At 37.9% G+C, this 15,073-nt stretch overlaps 1 protein-coding gene across 10 annotated transcripts in view; it reads left to right on the top strand.

The window, feature by feature from the left end:
• Nucleotides 1-15,073, top strand: part of DLG2 (discs large MAGUK scaffold protein 2) — a 1,033,591-nt gene that overhangs the window by 259,385 nt on the left and 759,133 nt on the right. Inside the window, exon 1 of one of the 10 annotated variants that reach the window (XM_042793316.1) lies at nucleotides 10,016-10,317. The exons of the other annotated variants lie outside the window; for them this stretch is intronic. Coding sequence (XP_042649250.1) covers nucleotides 10,198-10,317 — 120 coding nt within the window. The 5' untranslated portion in view covers nucleotides 10,016-10,197. Of the gene's footprint in view, nucleotides 1-10,015; nucleotides 10,318-15,073 lie in introns of those variants that run through there. 10 annotated transcript variants of the gene reach the window in all.

Here is a 15,073-nt window from a genome sequence, read left to right on the forward strand (position 1 = left end):
ACATCTCATGTCACTGAAAAAAGTCCGGTGTCCAGTAAGAAATAGTCATGCTTTGTCAACAACACTTAAGGTATTTTCTTGAACCTGGAACACCAAACCAGTGACAATAGTGGTTCAGTCAGTACATATTGGGCATCACTATACAATGGAAAATTGAAAAACTATCTTGTCTTCCATGATCTCATTAATTACAGACCCTGAAGAGATGAGGTCTAACTGCTGAGATAGGCCTTTTCAACAGCAGTTTTCAGGAACACCAGGTGACATTCTCAAAAGCAACAGTGGATACAAAGCTGTGTTGTCTGATTAGCCAGGCATGATTTAGAGGATGTAGTTTTTTCCACTTGGTGCTCAGGAGTACTTTTGTTTTAGGAATCTCAATTGAAAGAAGTTATCATTCACCTTATTTTAGCAATTTAGAAATAATATTTCAATTGGTGTGTAGGAGGCATAGAGGGATGTAGCAGAAAGCAGGGGGAAGGAACAAGTAAGAGCAGTGCTCTTCTCATTATGGTAATATATATATGGAAATTAACCTCTTAATTGTTCCAAAAAGTTGATTGGTATATACATATTTACACATATGTATATATGTATGCATGTATACATTACCCCATTTTTGGTGGTGCCTAAGTTTTAAAACTCATTCTCAGTGCCTAGGGGAGAAGGGTAAAATTGCATCACATCTGCTGTAAGACATCAGCAACATCAGAGTGATAGTGTTTTGATAGAGTGGTTGTAAGTAACAGAAGATCGTGGAGGATTAAACTTTTTTTCTCAAGTCACTTCTGTTCCTGGATGCCCCACTTCAAGAGGGCAGTGCAATTAACAGTCATCAGTGAAGGAGGCAGGGTGACATGCAGAAAGGATAACTGAAAGACACAGGCAAAAGTGCTCTTTCTGAGAAAGACACACACCCTTCGAATTTTCTGTAATTAATTTGTATTTAAAAAATAAGGAACAGCTCTAGAGGTACTAGTGGAAGGACAATCCTAGAATCATAGAATGGTTTGGGTTGGAAAAGGCCTTTAAAGATCATCTAGTCCAACCCTTGGACAAGGACATCTTCCACTAGATGAGGTTGCTCAAAGCCCTGTCCAACCTCACTGTGAACATTTCCACCTCTTCTCCAGTGATGGGGCAGCCACAACTTCTCTGGGAAACCCGTTCCAGTGTCTCAGCATGTTCATCATAAAAAATTTGTTCCTTATGTCCAATCTAAGCCTACCTTCTTTCTGTTTAAAACCATTACCCCTTATCTTGTCACTATAAGTTTAGGTAAAAAGTCTCTCTCCATCCTTCTTACAAGCCTCCTTTAAGTACTGAAAGGTTGCAATAAGGTGTCCCAGGAGCCTTCTCTTCTCCACGATGAACACCCCCAGCTATCTCAGCCTGTCCTCATAGGGGAGGTGCTTCAGCCTTCATGGCCTCCTCTGGACATGCTCAAGCAGGTCCATGTCCTTCTTATGTTCTTCTTCTGTTAGACCCCATAGCTGGAGACAGTACTCCAGGTGGGGTCTCACAAGAATGTAGGAGTGGGTGAGAATCTTCTCCTTTGACCTGCTGGCACACTTCTCTTGACGCAGCCCAGGACATGGTTGGCTTTCTGGACTGCAAGTGCAATTGCTGGCTCATGTCCAATTTTTAATCCACCATTATTCCCCAATCCTCTTCCACAGGACTTCTCTCAATTCATTTATCTGCTAGTCTGTATTGATACTTGTGATTGCCCCTACCCAGGTGTAGGATCTTGCACTTGGTGTTGTTGAATTTCATGAGCTTTCCATTGGCCCACTTCTCAAGCCTGTGCAGGTCCCTCTGGATGGCATCCCTTCCCTCCAGCATATCAACTGTACCACTCATATTGGTGTAATCTGCAAATTTGCTGAGGGTGCACTCCATCCCACTGTCTATGCTGTTAATAAATATACTGAATAGTACTGGTCCCAGTATGCGCCCCTGAGGGACACCAATTGATACTGATCTCCATTTGGACACTGAGCCATTGACCACAACTCTTTGTATGAGGCCATCGAAGCCAATTCATTATCCAGTGAATAGCCCATCCATCAAATCCACCTGTCCAATTTAGAGACAAAGATGTTTTGTGGGACCATGTCAAAGGCCTTACAGAAGTCAAGGTAGATGGCATCAGTTGCTCTTCTCTTATCCAGCAATGCAGTCACTCCATCACTTCATCACAGAAATCCAGCAGATTATTTAGGGATTATTTGTTTGTTGTGAAGCCATGTTGGCTGTCTCTAATCACCTCTCTGCCATCCATATGCCTTGACATAGCTTCCAGGAGAATATATTCCATGATCTTTCTAGGCACAGAGATAAGACTGACTGGTCCATAGTTCCCAGGGTCCTCCTTTTTATTCTTTTTAAAAATGGGTGTGATATTTCCCTTTTTTGAGTCACTAGGTACTTTGCCTGACTGTCATGACTTTTCAAGTGTGATGGAGAGTGGGTTATTAACTACATCTGCCAGTTCCCTCAGGACCATGCGATGCATCTCATCAATTCCCATGAACTTGTGTATGTACAGCTGAAAATAACACAGCTGAAAATATTTTGACTTTATGGCTAAAAGAGGAGCTGAAGTAAGGAATGAAATCACTAGTGAAACTCTACAGGAAGAGTCTCAATCAGTCATGGGAGTTTTTTGTTGACTTTATTGTTCCTGATACAACAAGTTTTTAAAGTCTTAGTCTGGGGATTATTTTTATTATTTGGATAGTACTAGAAGAAAAAGTATCTAGGTTGGCCAGATGTCTTCAGATATTGGGAGTCACAGGTCCCAAAGAAGATACAGATATAACATGCATCACCAACTTTCACAGATAGGTTGCTGACAAGCATTTTTGTAGCATTAGGTGTATAGTTACACATAAGTAATATAGATGCTTAATTTAAGCACACTTTTCTTAGATTCCATATATAAATCAGCAAATTGTATTTGTAAAAGCTCTTATTACAAGGGGATCATGTATTTACACCTGTAGAAGTAAATTGTTTTGGTTTATTTGGCTGTATTTCAAAGAGAATTCTCTCCACTAAAAGATTTTTTTCATCCTTCATTTTTTTAATATACTTATTTTGAATATTCTTTCATTTTTTGCAAAAAAAAAGGAAATAGATTATTAGATTTATTAAATTATTAGAAGAATGAAATTACATATTTATTCTTTACTGAGCCCAATAATTTGCTTTTGACACATAAGGCTTCTAGAAATACCTTGACTCTTGATCTGAAATCATTAAAACACAGAAAATATAGTAATTTCCTCATAAATGGTTTCACTTGTTAATTATCCTTTGTTTTCAAATGCTATGCAGGTTTGAAATAACTTTTTAAGAGCTGGCTAAATTTAAACATATTTTCATAACAAGGTATTTCTCTCTTGGATCAGATTTCTAGCTGAGGTTTGTTAACATATTAAGCTAATAACTGTAATCAGTCGAATGAAGAGGAATAGTTACAGGATGGCTAATGAATGTCCATCATAGTACTCTCTGTTGTAAAGCCTAACACTTTGCTTGTTTAATGAAAATATTGGCTACATCAAAAAAAAAGTCTAAACCTGTGTTTTTATGAAAACTTAGGTAACTTCCACTGTCACAAAATTTTATATCCTATTTCTCAATCCAACAATAAGTTCCCTTTAAATAGTTTCCTCAGGTAAATCACAGTACAATAAATAAAATCGTAGGTATTTTGACACGTATGTCTTTATCAAGTACAATACAAAATCAAGTTATTCTTATACAAATTTACAGTAAGAGCTTTAATTTTTTTTTTTTTTTTATAATATACAAAAAGACTACAGTAAGTTCCTGGATGAAAATTGCTGGAGCTTTATTTTTAAGTACTGTAATAAATGCAGTTGAACTTTAGAAGTTCATTCCTTCTTCATTCATGCTGTTACCATGGAAATGTGGATTTTATGCTTAAATGAATTAGCTTAGTTCATAAATTATAGTTCATAAATTAGAAAAGTAAAATGTTAATTCATAATTGGAGAGTGATGGCAAATCACGAAAAGATAGACATAATTTTCCCCAAGTTTCATTTACCCTAAGTTTTTCACACAGTCAAGTTAAATGATATTTTTTGAGGAAAACAAGCACAGGTTTCTAATTGTCTAGGCTTTTTACCCTGTGTTGAGCTCTACATCTATCTGGGATGAATCACAGGCAGCGTATATCGGAAAGGTCCAACCAACTTGTATATTAGCTTCTATAGGGAACAACAGTGAAGATATTCCGTTTCTTATTTTGCTCTTGGTATTCTGTCTCACAACCATGCACTTTGCATATAAGCATATCCCTGTATACGTGTGAATGTGTGTGTACATATAAAGAATGCAAAATAAATGGGAATCTGTCTGTTTACACACACTGCTATCAGGATGACCATCTTACCCTACAAAGATGAAAGTATAAAAAGCCTCATGCACAGACGTCAAACTTCAGCATACATTTGATCTTCTAGCACTTCAGAACTATAGAGTTTAGGACTTCATGTTTTTCTTGCTAATTTGTCCATCATGATGACTTCCCAGGAGTATAAAATTAAAAAACACTCCAATAAGAGCAGTTTTACTAAACTTATCTCATTTGAATAAAAGGTGGTGCTTTCCTGTTGATCATCTTGATCTTCACAAAAACATTCCTGTAATAAGAATAAAGGATCATCTAAAGCAAAGATTGTATTCTCCTCGTGAAAAATTTTGAAGGACAAGTTAGAAAAACATTTGCCAAGAATAGTCTATGTATGGTTACTCTTCCCTCAGCAAGGAAGACAGACTAGATAATCTGCTAGGATTCTAGGTTGCCATGGCCTTTATTATGACTCTGCATGGAAATACAAGGTCATATCATGAGAATGCAGGTCAAGAAGAAAGGCAGCTGTCCTCTCATAGTCACAAAATGCAACACACATTGTGGAGACATGTTAGTCATCAATTTGAGTGAACTTCAGAAAATTCAAGTGGGGATCTTCAGAGCTGAAAAAGTCTTCACAGCCTGCATCTCACAATAAAGGCTATAACGAGTCATGTCTTCTCAATCAGTTTGATAGGATGAGGTATAAGATAAACTTGATCCACAGTTTAAAAGTACAGCAGAGACAAATGGGGCTTTGAGTAATTCAAGATGCTTTGTGAAGCTTAATATAATTATTTATTTCTGGGCCTCTGTTCCTTGTTTTACAGTGTTCTGTTTTAGGGTCATCGGCAGCAATGAGGAAGCCTTTCTTGAGAAATTCAGTCATAGAGAAGACTCACAGGATCAGGCCATAGTTCACTTAATTTTTATTATTTGGCCATATAGTTTATTTTAGTTTGCTTATTATAAATGATTTTATGACTGTTTTGAAATACTAACCACAACAGCTTGGTCCATAAAATATGTTTTATACCAAGAAGGAATGATTTCTAATGGAAATATGTGTTTTTCTCATATATCTGATCAAAACCTTCCTCAATTCAACCACAGAGGACAGAAAGCAGACAGCTGGGACATTAGGAGGAAAAGTGTTAAATGCTCAAAAATCAGACAGTTGTATTAACAAGATTGTGAAGAGAAAAGGAAGCAGAAAGTTTTCAGGAAAAACTGCGGTTTAAGTTAAATCAGCCCAGGGGAAGGTCTTCGCTGTTTACTGTTCTGGAAGTGAGGAAGAATATTTCACACAGAAGCTTTTGCATCAGAATGCCAGGGTGGCAGAGAGATGTTTACAGTACTGGAGATGAGAGTTTGTAAATAATCTATTCAGCCTTTTTCTTTAATTTTCTGGAAATTTTAAGATTTGCTGAGCTCAAGTTGTTGACTTAGTTTCTCTGTCTGTCATGTTTTACTAGGCTTTACTATAGTGGAAAGCCTAAGCAAGTTTTCTTGCCATTTGTGACTTTTTTCCATGTTCTTTCTGCAGTTGTTTCCAGATACCCCATAGACTCAATCCACTCTTCAGTAGTCAATGTCTTCCATCTAGAAACTGTAGACCCCACAGCACCCAAGACCTGCAGTCCATATCAATGCTTCCTGAAATATCCCACCCCCTGGCATATATATTTTCAGTGTAATGAACATCCTGCAGCTGTGGAAAATAACATTTTAATGACAATTTAAATTCTCAGAAGTGAGGAAAGAAGTAAAATCATGCCAGTTTAAAGCTAATGTGCTGAAATCAGAGGCATTTAAGCAATATGGGACTAGGGTGCTATATAGATTGTATCACTGCAGTGTGAAAAGACACAGTATGATGGAGCATGACTGTAGCCATAGTGGCATGACTGCAAAAGTCAGTACCTCCAAGCATCACAGCAAAAAGAGGGAGAATTACAACCCTGGCTGCTGAAAGTCAGCGGCACAGATTATCAATGTTGATACTAATAAGAGTTGCATGGCCAGACCCTACAGATGGCTTTTCAAACTTCCACCATTATGCCCAACTTCCTGCAAACATCCACTCTCCCCTTGTTTGGAGGACAGAAGTGTGCTTTTTCCCTCTGTCCACTCAGAGAACAACTGACACTCTTCTTCGGTCCTTTACCCCTCTATTTTCTTTTTTTTTTTTTTTTTTTTTTTTTTTTTCTAGATAATCTCTGCTTTTATTGTGATCACCAGAGGGTGATCACCAGATCCATTTCACTGGAGAGCATTTTTTTCTTTACTGCATTTTCAGTCTATTGCTTTTATTGTTACTCTCCTTTAAAATACCACCATTTCTATGATGCCTTGGAAAAAAACAAACCAAAACAAAACTTGAAAATGGTTAGGTTGATGGGGATGAAAATATTACTCTCCCGTATGGTTTCATTGCTGTCTACAAGGTTTTCCTACTATGTGCTTTGTGCCTGTATAGTGCTGGAGCACATTTGAAGGTCCTTGACCGCAACTTGGGGATACAATGGCATTTCTACTACTACTAATACTACTACTACTATTACTACGAGCTCCTGTTGCTCTTCTTCTAGATAGTGACAGATGCTGCAAAGGTCTGTCCTCCCCTCATTCCTCCAAAGCAGACTGCCCTCGGGGCATCCTGAGATCAAGGTCTTCCAGGGCAGCATGTTGCCTCTGCTCTCTTTGAACCTCTGCAGAAAAACAGGATTTCCTTCCATGCGCTCCCTTTTGCTCTTCTGAAGGCATAGGAGGATAAAGTATCAATGACATTTCACATCTCAAGATAGTGGCTCCAGTGCTTTCTGTCATCTGAAAATATTCAGGTCACAAGTTGTGTGCCTTTTTAAAGAGGGTCTGTAGTGCAGCTCTTCTGGACTACTGTCTCTCTACTGTTTTTATACTTAACTTTTTTTTTTTTTTTTTTTTTTTAATGGAGTAACTTCTTTCATCTATGGTATTCTTCCCTGTGGTGTCCCATTTAAAGAGGCCCTGAACACTTATTGTGCTGATTTTGGCATGTCTGGCAGACTCATGGAAGGCTTTTTCCTCACTCGTTGTTATCAACTCTATGTCAACAACCGTAAATATCACCAATATGCGATGCTTTTGTGTAGCAGTTAGTCATAATAAAGTATTGTATGTCCTTGATGAGAATGCCACCTTTAATAATTAGACTGCTTCAGTAAGAAATATTTTGGCAGAGGTGAACAATCCCTGCAGGGAACTGCCTGTGTAGATTACCTGAAGTAGCCTCTGCTAAATGTGTTAGGGCTAGTCTGCTATCAGAGTGATACCTTGTTGGCTGGTACAGAAGTTCCAGTTTTCCACTAAATTCTCAAATGCCCCACAAGAGTTATAGGAGGCATTCGCCATATGGATGAGAATCTTCCTTTTCCATTCTGACAGTGTTATGAGGGTCAGGGTCTGTAATTTTCTAGATAACTTTTCCTCCCAGGCACTCAGAAGTCATGGGAAGTTTGAGTGAAGACTTTGGGACTGCATTACTTCTTGTTTTCCTAAATGAGTCTGAAGTCTTTTATACAGGTGATTGCTTGGGAATCGTACAGTTATGGAGCCCTGCTTTCCTTTTGAGAGATTCTTATTTTCCCCATGTTGAGTTTGCCTAAACCCAAAACCAATAATTTTTAAGGATTGTGAAAATGAAAGTTATTTCAAAGATTTTTCTGCCTAAAACCTTGTGTAATTCCTTTGGCAGAAAGGAGTCTTGAATTTGATTTTCATATGCAGCTACATGCTTGCCTAAGCCTTGCCTCACTGTTCAGGACTGTGCATCTATTCATCTTTGCTTTTTGAATTGCATTTCTCCAGTGGATCAGAATTCCCCAAGATCTGTAATATTTTTTCAATGACTAAGATGCTTAATTTAATTGTTAATGTACCGTACTGCAAAATAAACCATGATTCTTTTCCCTTCTATTCACTAGAAAAGTGTCAGAAAAATACATCAATTAATTCTTCCATGCTTTTACTGAGCAACACGTTACTATGTTTTAGGTTATTTGATGGATATTGCTGCAGCCAAAATCTGAACTATCATAACTTTGGGATATCCCAGCTTTATGAACTATGGTATCTAGACCCCAGTTTCATTCCTAATACAAATTGCAGAATTACATTTAAGAACAGGGTTCATCTCTTTTGTTCTGGAACTCATTGCTTGTGCCAAAGAAGGTTGTGATTTCTAATTACTTAATTTGTATGACAGATGGAGCTGGGGATCAAATTAAGTAGCTGTCTTAGGATACATTGTAGAGCAGTATCTAGCTTTAAACACGACTGCCTTTTTCATTCCTAAAAAAAGGCACAAACAATGACAGGCTAAAAATAGCTGTTCACTTGGAGTTGACGACAGTTTCTGAGAGCTTGTCTTTAGGAAGATGTTGGAAAAAACCCTGCTGTCTTTTCCCCTCCCCCCTTTTTTCTTCTTTAAATGCATGTCCTTCTGTTTAAGCTTCTTCACCTCATTGCCCACAGAAAGATACCCACTGACTTTGGTAGGACTTCAGTATTTCTGCAGGTTTCTAAGGGGGTTTATGTAAAGCATTATTTAGAGAAATCCTAAAAGTCACTGCAGATATTTCTATGAAGTTATGCTTATCCTACACAAATTGCTCTGTGCTGATACAGAAGGAGGTAGTAAAGCCTTTTCCACTCTTTGCCTCCCACAATATCTGCTGCAGTGGAAAAAAAAAAAAAAAAAGAAGAGGCTCTTTTCTGGTTTTATTCCTGAAGACTGCTTCATAATTCAGTATGAATATCGGTGGTTCCCGGTGCTGTAAACAAAGAGTTGAGTCTTTGACTTTGTGCCCCTACAGTCTTGTAAACAATTAGTTAATTTGTAGCATCCCAGTGGTTGACAGGAGTGCAAGAAGTGGTTTGATCTTATTTTTGTGCTTGTGAATTAAAGCTTTGCCTTCTGGCTATGTTCTGAGTTCCTTCCTTCTGGAAGATATTTGAGCATTTTGAATTCAGAATATGGAGTTACAAATGTGAGAGCGCAGCCTTCTCAGGATTTTTCTGCTTTCATTTTAATTTTTCTCTGTGTTTCTAATCCCAGCAAGCAAGAAAACAGTTTGAAAATGATGTCCAGTGGCTGAGCTAGGAACACAATGCAATTCAGGATCTTTAGAACTAGTCTGCTGCATTTTTATTAAATGAGAGTGAAGGAGTAGGTGGGACTTTTTATTTAAAAATAGATTAGCACAGGGGACTGAACTTGCATTTGAGGAAACGTTAATAAGCCAGCCAGCCATTGTCCTTAATCAGAGACTGTATTTGTAAGTAGAACATGTTGAATCTGTCATGATTGATGACGTTGTCTTTGTTAAAAGGGATGCTGCATCTTTAACAAGAGCAGACAGAAACAGTGCAGAATCTACAGTAAATTTGAGAATTGGAAGAGAAACCTTTCTTCATTTTTCTGTGTATAATGTTTGTAAAATATTGAAAAGGAAAACATCAAAGCCAGGGGGAAATATAAGTATCTTGCTGCTTACATTTTAATTCCTCACCTTTCCCCTCTGGGTGAGTTCCCCCCTCCTTTTTCCCCCTGAATTTAAAATGCTGGAAGGAAAAGCAACTGAGGTCCAAGTTTCAGATGCTGAATTCTCTGCTAATTGAAATTACTGGGCATATTTCTATATATAGTCAATGAAGAGATATGTAGCTTTCACTCAGTGCCTTCAAGACATGTCTTTTTGTAGTCAGAAAAACAGAGATCAATGCATTTTCAAACTGACAGAGGGAACGGATGCTCCTTAGTAGCACATGCTCGGGATCGTGTGTGTACCGTTTGTGCAGAGCAGAGACGCTGAATACTGGTCCATATGCTCCTTGTTTACTGCAATGTTTTTTGCATGTTACTGTGCACTCCGGACTAATGTGAAGGTAAGAGGAGACGAGACAACAATTTGGCAGGAATGTACATGTAAAACCAGCTGCAGAAAATGTCTACCTTGTGTTGCTGAGTACTTTGGAATTGCTAGCTGAACAGGCATATTATTACAGGTGGTTGTGGAGGCTTTGTTTTATCGTTTTCTGTGTAGCTAAAGCATAGAAGCATGTTTTAATTTTGCAGCTTAACGACCTTCAGTTTTTAACTGCTTGCAGTTCAGGTTCTGGGATTGTATGATCTGGTAAACATGTTTTGCTACTGTCCAGGTAGGCCAGAAACAAGATGCCAAAGGCTGTTTGTGCAAGGCTACATAGCTTTATATAGGATAAGAATTCCTATACTCCAGTCCCCCATGCATCCTCCAAGTGATGCTGCTTGCATGCTTTCTTGTTGATTACTTGTCTGAAAATCGGGGGTCTTGCTGCTGTTACCTGGGTTGGGTTTTGTGCTGATACGTTTCTAACTTGAAACAAAATGCATACAAACAAATTATAAACTGTGTCCTAAAAAATAAACAGGGATTACTACTGCAAAATGCTACAGAAAAATTCCAGCTGGCAGCGCTCGTCTCAGTAACTATTAACCAGCGTTTGTCACTCATGTCAACATTTGCTTGCTCTGTTAATTAGTGTCAGAACTTCACTACAAGTTGCTGGATATATTACCTTCTCTGCAAGTAAGACAATATTAGCAGACAGGATCATTGGCATTGAATTAAGCTTTAAGCCAAGCTGTGGGCCAGCTGTGGGAATCCAGTTGCATAATTTAAATGAATTACAGTCCTTAGTCAACATATTGGGGAGGTACTTTCGGCATTCTGGCTTTTTCAAGTTCACATGAGTGTGTCTGTCTGGGAAGGAAAGCACTGGCAAATGCTGGATAATCATAGTTAGAACTGTTTTACCTGGAGAAATAATTGTAAAGGATATTTTGTTTTCTAACTGCTTAAGGCATGCCTCTGAATTCAACTGAGTTTTCTGTATTTGCTCTTGATTTGATAATAATGAACTTCATATTTATTAGGTGAAAATATTTTTTTGTCATTTGATTAAAAATGTATTTTGCATTAAAAGCTCACATTCTACGAGTCTGCTCCCATATATGTGGTCAAGGTCTGTACTGCTGATTGCTGTACTGAATTGCTAAGCTTTCACATTTTATTACTTTCTAATTAACTTTTTCAATTCACTTTCTGTGCCACTTCTGAGGAGGAAGGTGAAAATTATATTCTCTTTGAATATGTGGATAACTAGCTAAAAAATACAAGTTAAAACTCTTAAAGCTGTTCTGTCTTCCTAAAATACATCCATTGTCCTTTTCTTATGCTTTTCCTATAATGTTTTTGGCAGGTTAGTAAATTATATCCACATTATATGCCCTGTGTTCTATGCAGTAAATTGTCAATAAAGAAATGTTTTAAGACCAACCATTCTTTATTGCTCATTTTGTCCCCCAGACTGAAGTACTCTGCTGAAGGTGTTCTGTTAAAGTGCGTCTGTTGTTGAGAAATGATTTCTCAGTCTAAATAAGAATAGGTACAGGGGAAATTCCAGTATGACTGTTTTTACTGTAATTTCCACTAGATACCTTATCAATAAATACCACAGCAACTGTTAGGCGTCTCATGGGTTTAACTTTTGAAATTTCTTCATTTCCATTCATAAACACAGAAAGAAAGGTTTGTACTAGCCCAAGTCTGATGATTGTTTGGATAAGAGAGTTCTAATTTGTTGGAACTTCTTCAACTGTTAAGTGTCTCTGGAAGAATTGTTTGTTATACAGTATCTGTTATTTACATGATATTGTTCTGAGGATATTATCTTCAGCTGTATTACTTTCATCAAACCCAGCCACTTTCAATGTATACTTTGATCATCTACTTTCCAAGCTATCCATTGGGCTACAATAGCATTAAAAAGCTGCACAAACTTTGCAAATCACCCCAGGAACAGCCCAAATATGGCAGCACCACTTACATCTTCAGTAATTCATGTATTCTTTTTCTGATATTGAAAATTACTTAATAAATAGGAGATTATTGAAAGGTGCTCTCCATGACTGGTCATTCTAAAATATATTACATAGTGTTTCTGCAGAACTCTGTTGCTTTTAACTTGGTTGGCACTAACATAAGCCACAGCTTTATGGGTGGCCAAGATAAATGAACTACATTATAAAACATCTGTTTCGAGTTTTATATTTTCCCCTTTTTAAATGGGTGGAAAAATCTTAGTGGTTCTCAAATATTTTAGTCTTTAAGTCATAAGATAGAATTAAACTATAAGTACAGGCTGTAACAGGAAATAGATTTGCTTGCCCTGGAACGTGAAAAAGAAAAGCAATTGGGTCTGTTTCTGATGGCAGCTGCAGTTTATGGCTTTAGAGAAAGCAGATTTTTCAAGTTCAAGGTAGGACTCTTGCTTCTTGATTGCCAGTCTATCTGAAGCTGCCCATGTGAACTTAGTTGGTATATGCAGACTTATAAAAAGAAAAAAAGAGCTCTACCCCATGCATTCTTAATCAAAGCCTATTTTTACAGCTGACTAAAGAATAGTACTGACCATGAACACTTACCTGCCTATGTGAATAATTATTTCTTCCTGCCTGACCAGAAACAAAGTGAGTGGTTAAAAAAGGCAGAATGATGTCTGAGAAGTTATGAGCAAAATGTCTTTTTCTCTCAGAGTTTCTCTGGACCTACATTTTAAAAATGAAATTCAGCTTGAATTAAAAAAAAAGATAGAAAGAAAATATAATTATTGCTTGCTATTGCCTGTTTACTAGACACAACCTTATTAAAATTCTAAATTTTTGACTGATCTCTTTCTTGCTCTCTCATGTATGAACAATTTTGTACCTCAGTGGAAGATATCATAAATGAGCACAGAAGTCATGGAATTAAAATCCAAACCCAGTACTTCCAATCTAAAGGTAGTGCCTTGTGGAAATGTGCAGTGTGCCTGAAAAAGTGAACGCCTGCTACATGCAGTAGTTAAATATATTGTATTTTCAGCATGAGTAAGTCTCAGGAGCAGAAGCTAACTATGGCAGGGGGCTGCCTAGTGTCAAATGTTTGTAGCTTTAATTGTGTCCACTGTGTATTAAAAATACTTTCTGTATTCATATGCAAGAGATTTTTAGAGGTTACCATTAAAAACTTTCTGTTCTTGGCTTAGGCAAGTATTTTAATTTCCCTTAGTTTTACAAGAAATATTGCTAATATTATGTCAAACATTGCAAATATTTAGATTCCGTAGCCTGAGCTAAACTTGAAAAACTTTTATGGGCTGTGGTATTACTTTTCTTAAAAGTTTGTAGGACTTTTGCCTTCCCCTTCCCTTGATGAACTCTATGTGTAGTTCTGACAGATTTTACTGTGGATCTGGGCTGTTATTTCTAGCTGACAGTTTGAGGGTCTTACTGGAAGCACAGCTAGTGCTTTGGGGAATTTGGGTAGCAGAGCTGATGTCTTTCATTTGTACTTTAGCACGGGACTTGATGTGAGCACTGGGCTCTCTCACCTTGAAACACCTCATTCTCAGCAGGAATCAGCACTGGCTTTGGGGTCATCAGAGCTTCATGTAAAGATCAGGGGATTTTTGTTATGAATTCAGATCTATACCCTTTGAAGTGTCAAAGGCTTCCCAGGAGGTTCAGAGTTACTTCAGCAGGAGTTTAAGGCTGTCTTCATGTTAATGGATACACTTGGCACCTCACAGAACTGAGCTCCTACCTGAGCACTGGGTTAACTAAGAGACTTTTTTTTGTTCTGACTGCAAACTTTGGGTTACCATGGAGGTGATAGAAGTTTTCTACATGTGATCCCTTGTATCTCCTGTGCTCCAGCCAGAAGATTATTCTAGCCTGTGTCAAATGTAAACATGAAGAGATTTATGGCTGAAATGTTGACTTTTTGTCAAAAAAAGTATTGTCACTTTTTGAGGATCTCAGATCATAGAATCATAGAATGGTTAGGATTGGAAAGGACCTTCATAGATCATCTAGCTCCAACCGCCGTGCCATGGGCAGGGATACCTTCCACCAGACCAAGGTGCTCCAAACCCCGTCCAACCTGGCCTTGAACCCTTCCAGGGAGGTGGCAGCCACAGCTGCTCTGGTCAACGTGTTCCAGTGTCTCACCAGCCTTACAGGAAATAATTTCTTCCTTATACCTAATCTAAATCTACCCTCTTTTAGTTTAAAACTATTACTCCTTGTCCTGTCACTATGCCCCCTGATAAAGAGTCCCTCCACATCTTTCCTGTAGCCCCCTTTAAGCACTGTAAGGCTGCTATAAGGTCTACCCAGATGATGCAGAGGATCTGTTGGGGTTGCAGTGGAGTATGGCCAGGGCCCATGAAGGGTGCTGAGAGCTAGCGTCCTTTAATCACATTAGCTTTCTCTGCTTGTCCACTTACCCCCCACACATTTCAAAAATAAAAGTAATTATTGTAACCTAGCAGTTTCCAATTGCAATGTAAGTTGCAGATTAAACAATAAAGGCAGAAGAATCATAGTAACAAATAGTGAAATGTTTCATTGCCAAAAGCTGCAAAACATCACAAATGCCAACTGGGCTGCTGACTTCTGTCTACATTTTTACACACAGCTGTACTTTTTCCCCTCTCCCAGATATATTAATGATATAGCTACCTAATTAAGTTTTGTATATCACATATTTTGCCACCTATACCAAGAATTGTTCTGGTCTTCCAAAGGAAAAGAGTTTATGGATCTTTCTGACTTTGG

Source organism: Tyto alba, unplaced genomic scaffold (assembly GCF_018691265.1).
Source record: "Tyto alba isolate M040663 unplaced genomic scaffold, T.alba_DEE_v4.0 Super-Scaffold_2, whole genome shotgun sequence".
In the NCBI taxonomy this organism is placed as follows: Eukaryota; Metazoa; Chordata; class Aves; order Strigiformes; family Tytonidae; genus Tyto; species Tyto alba.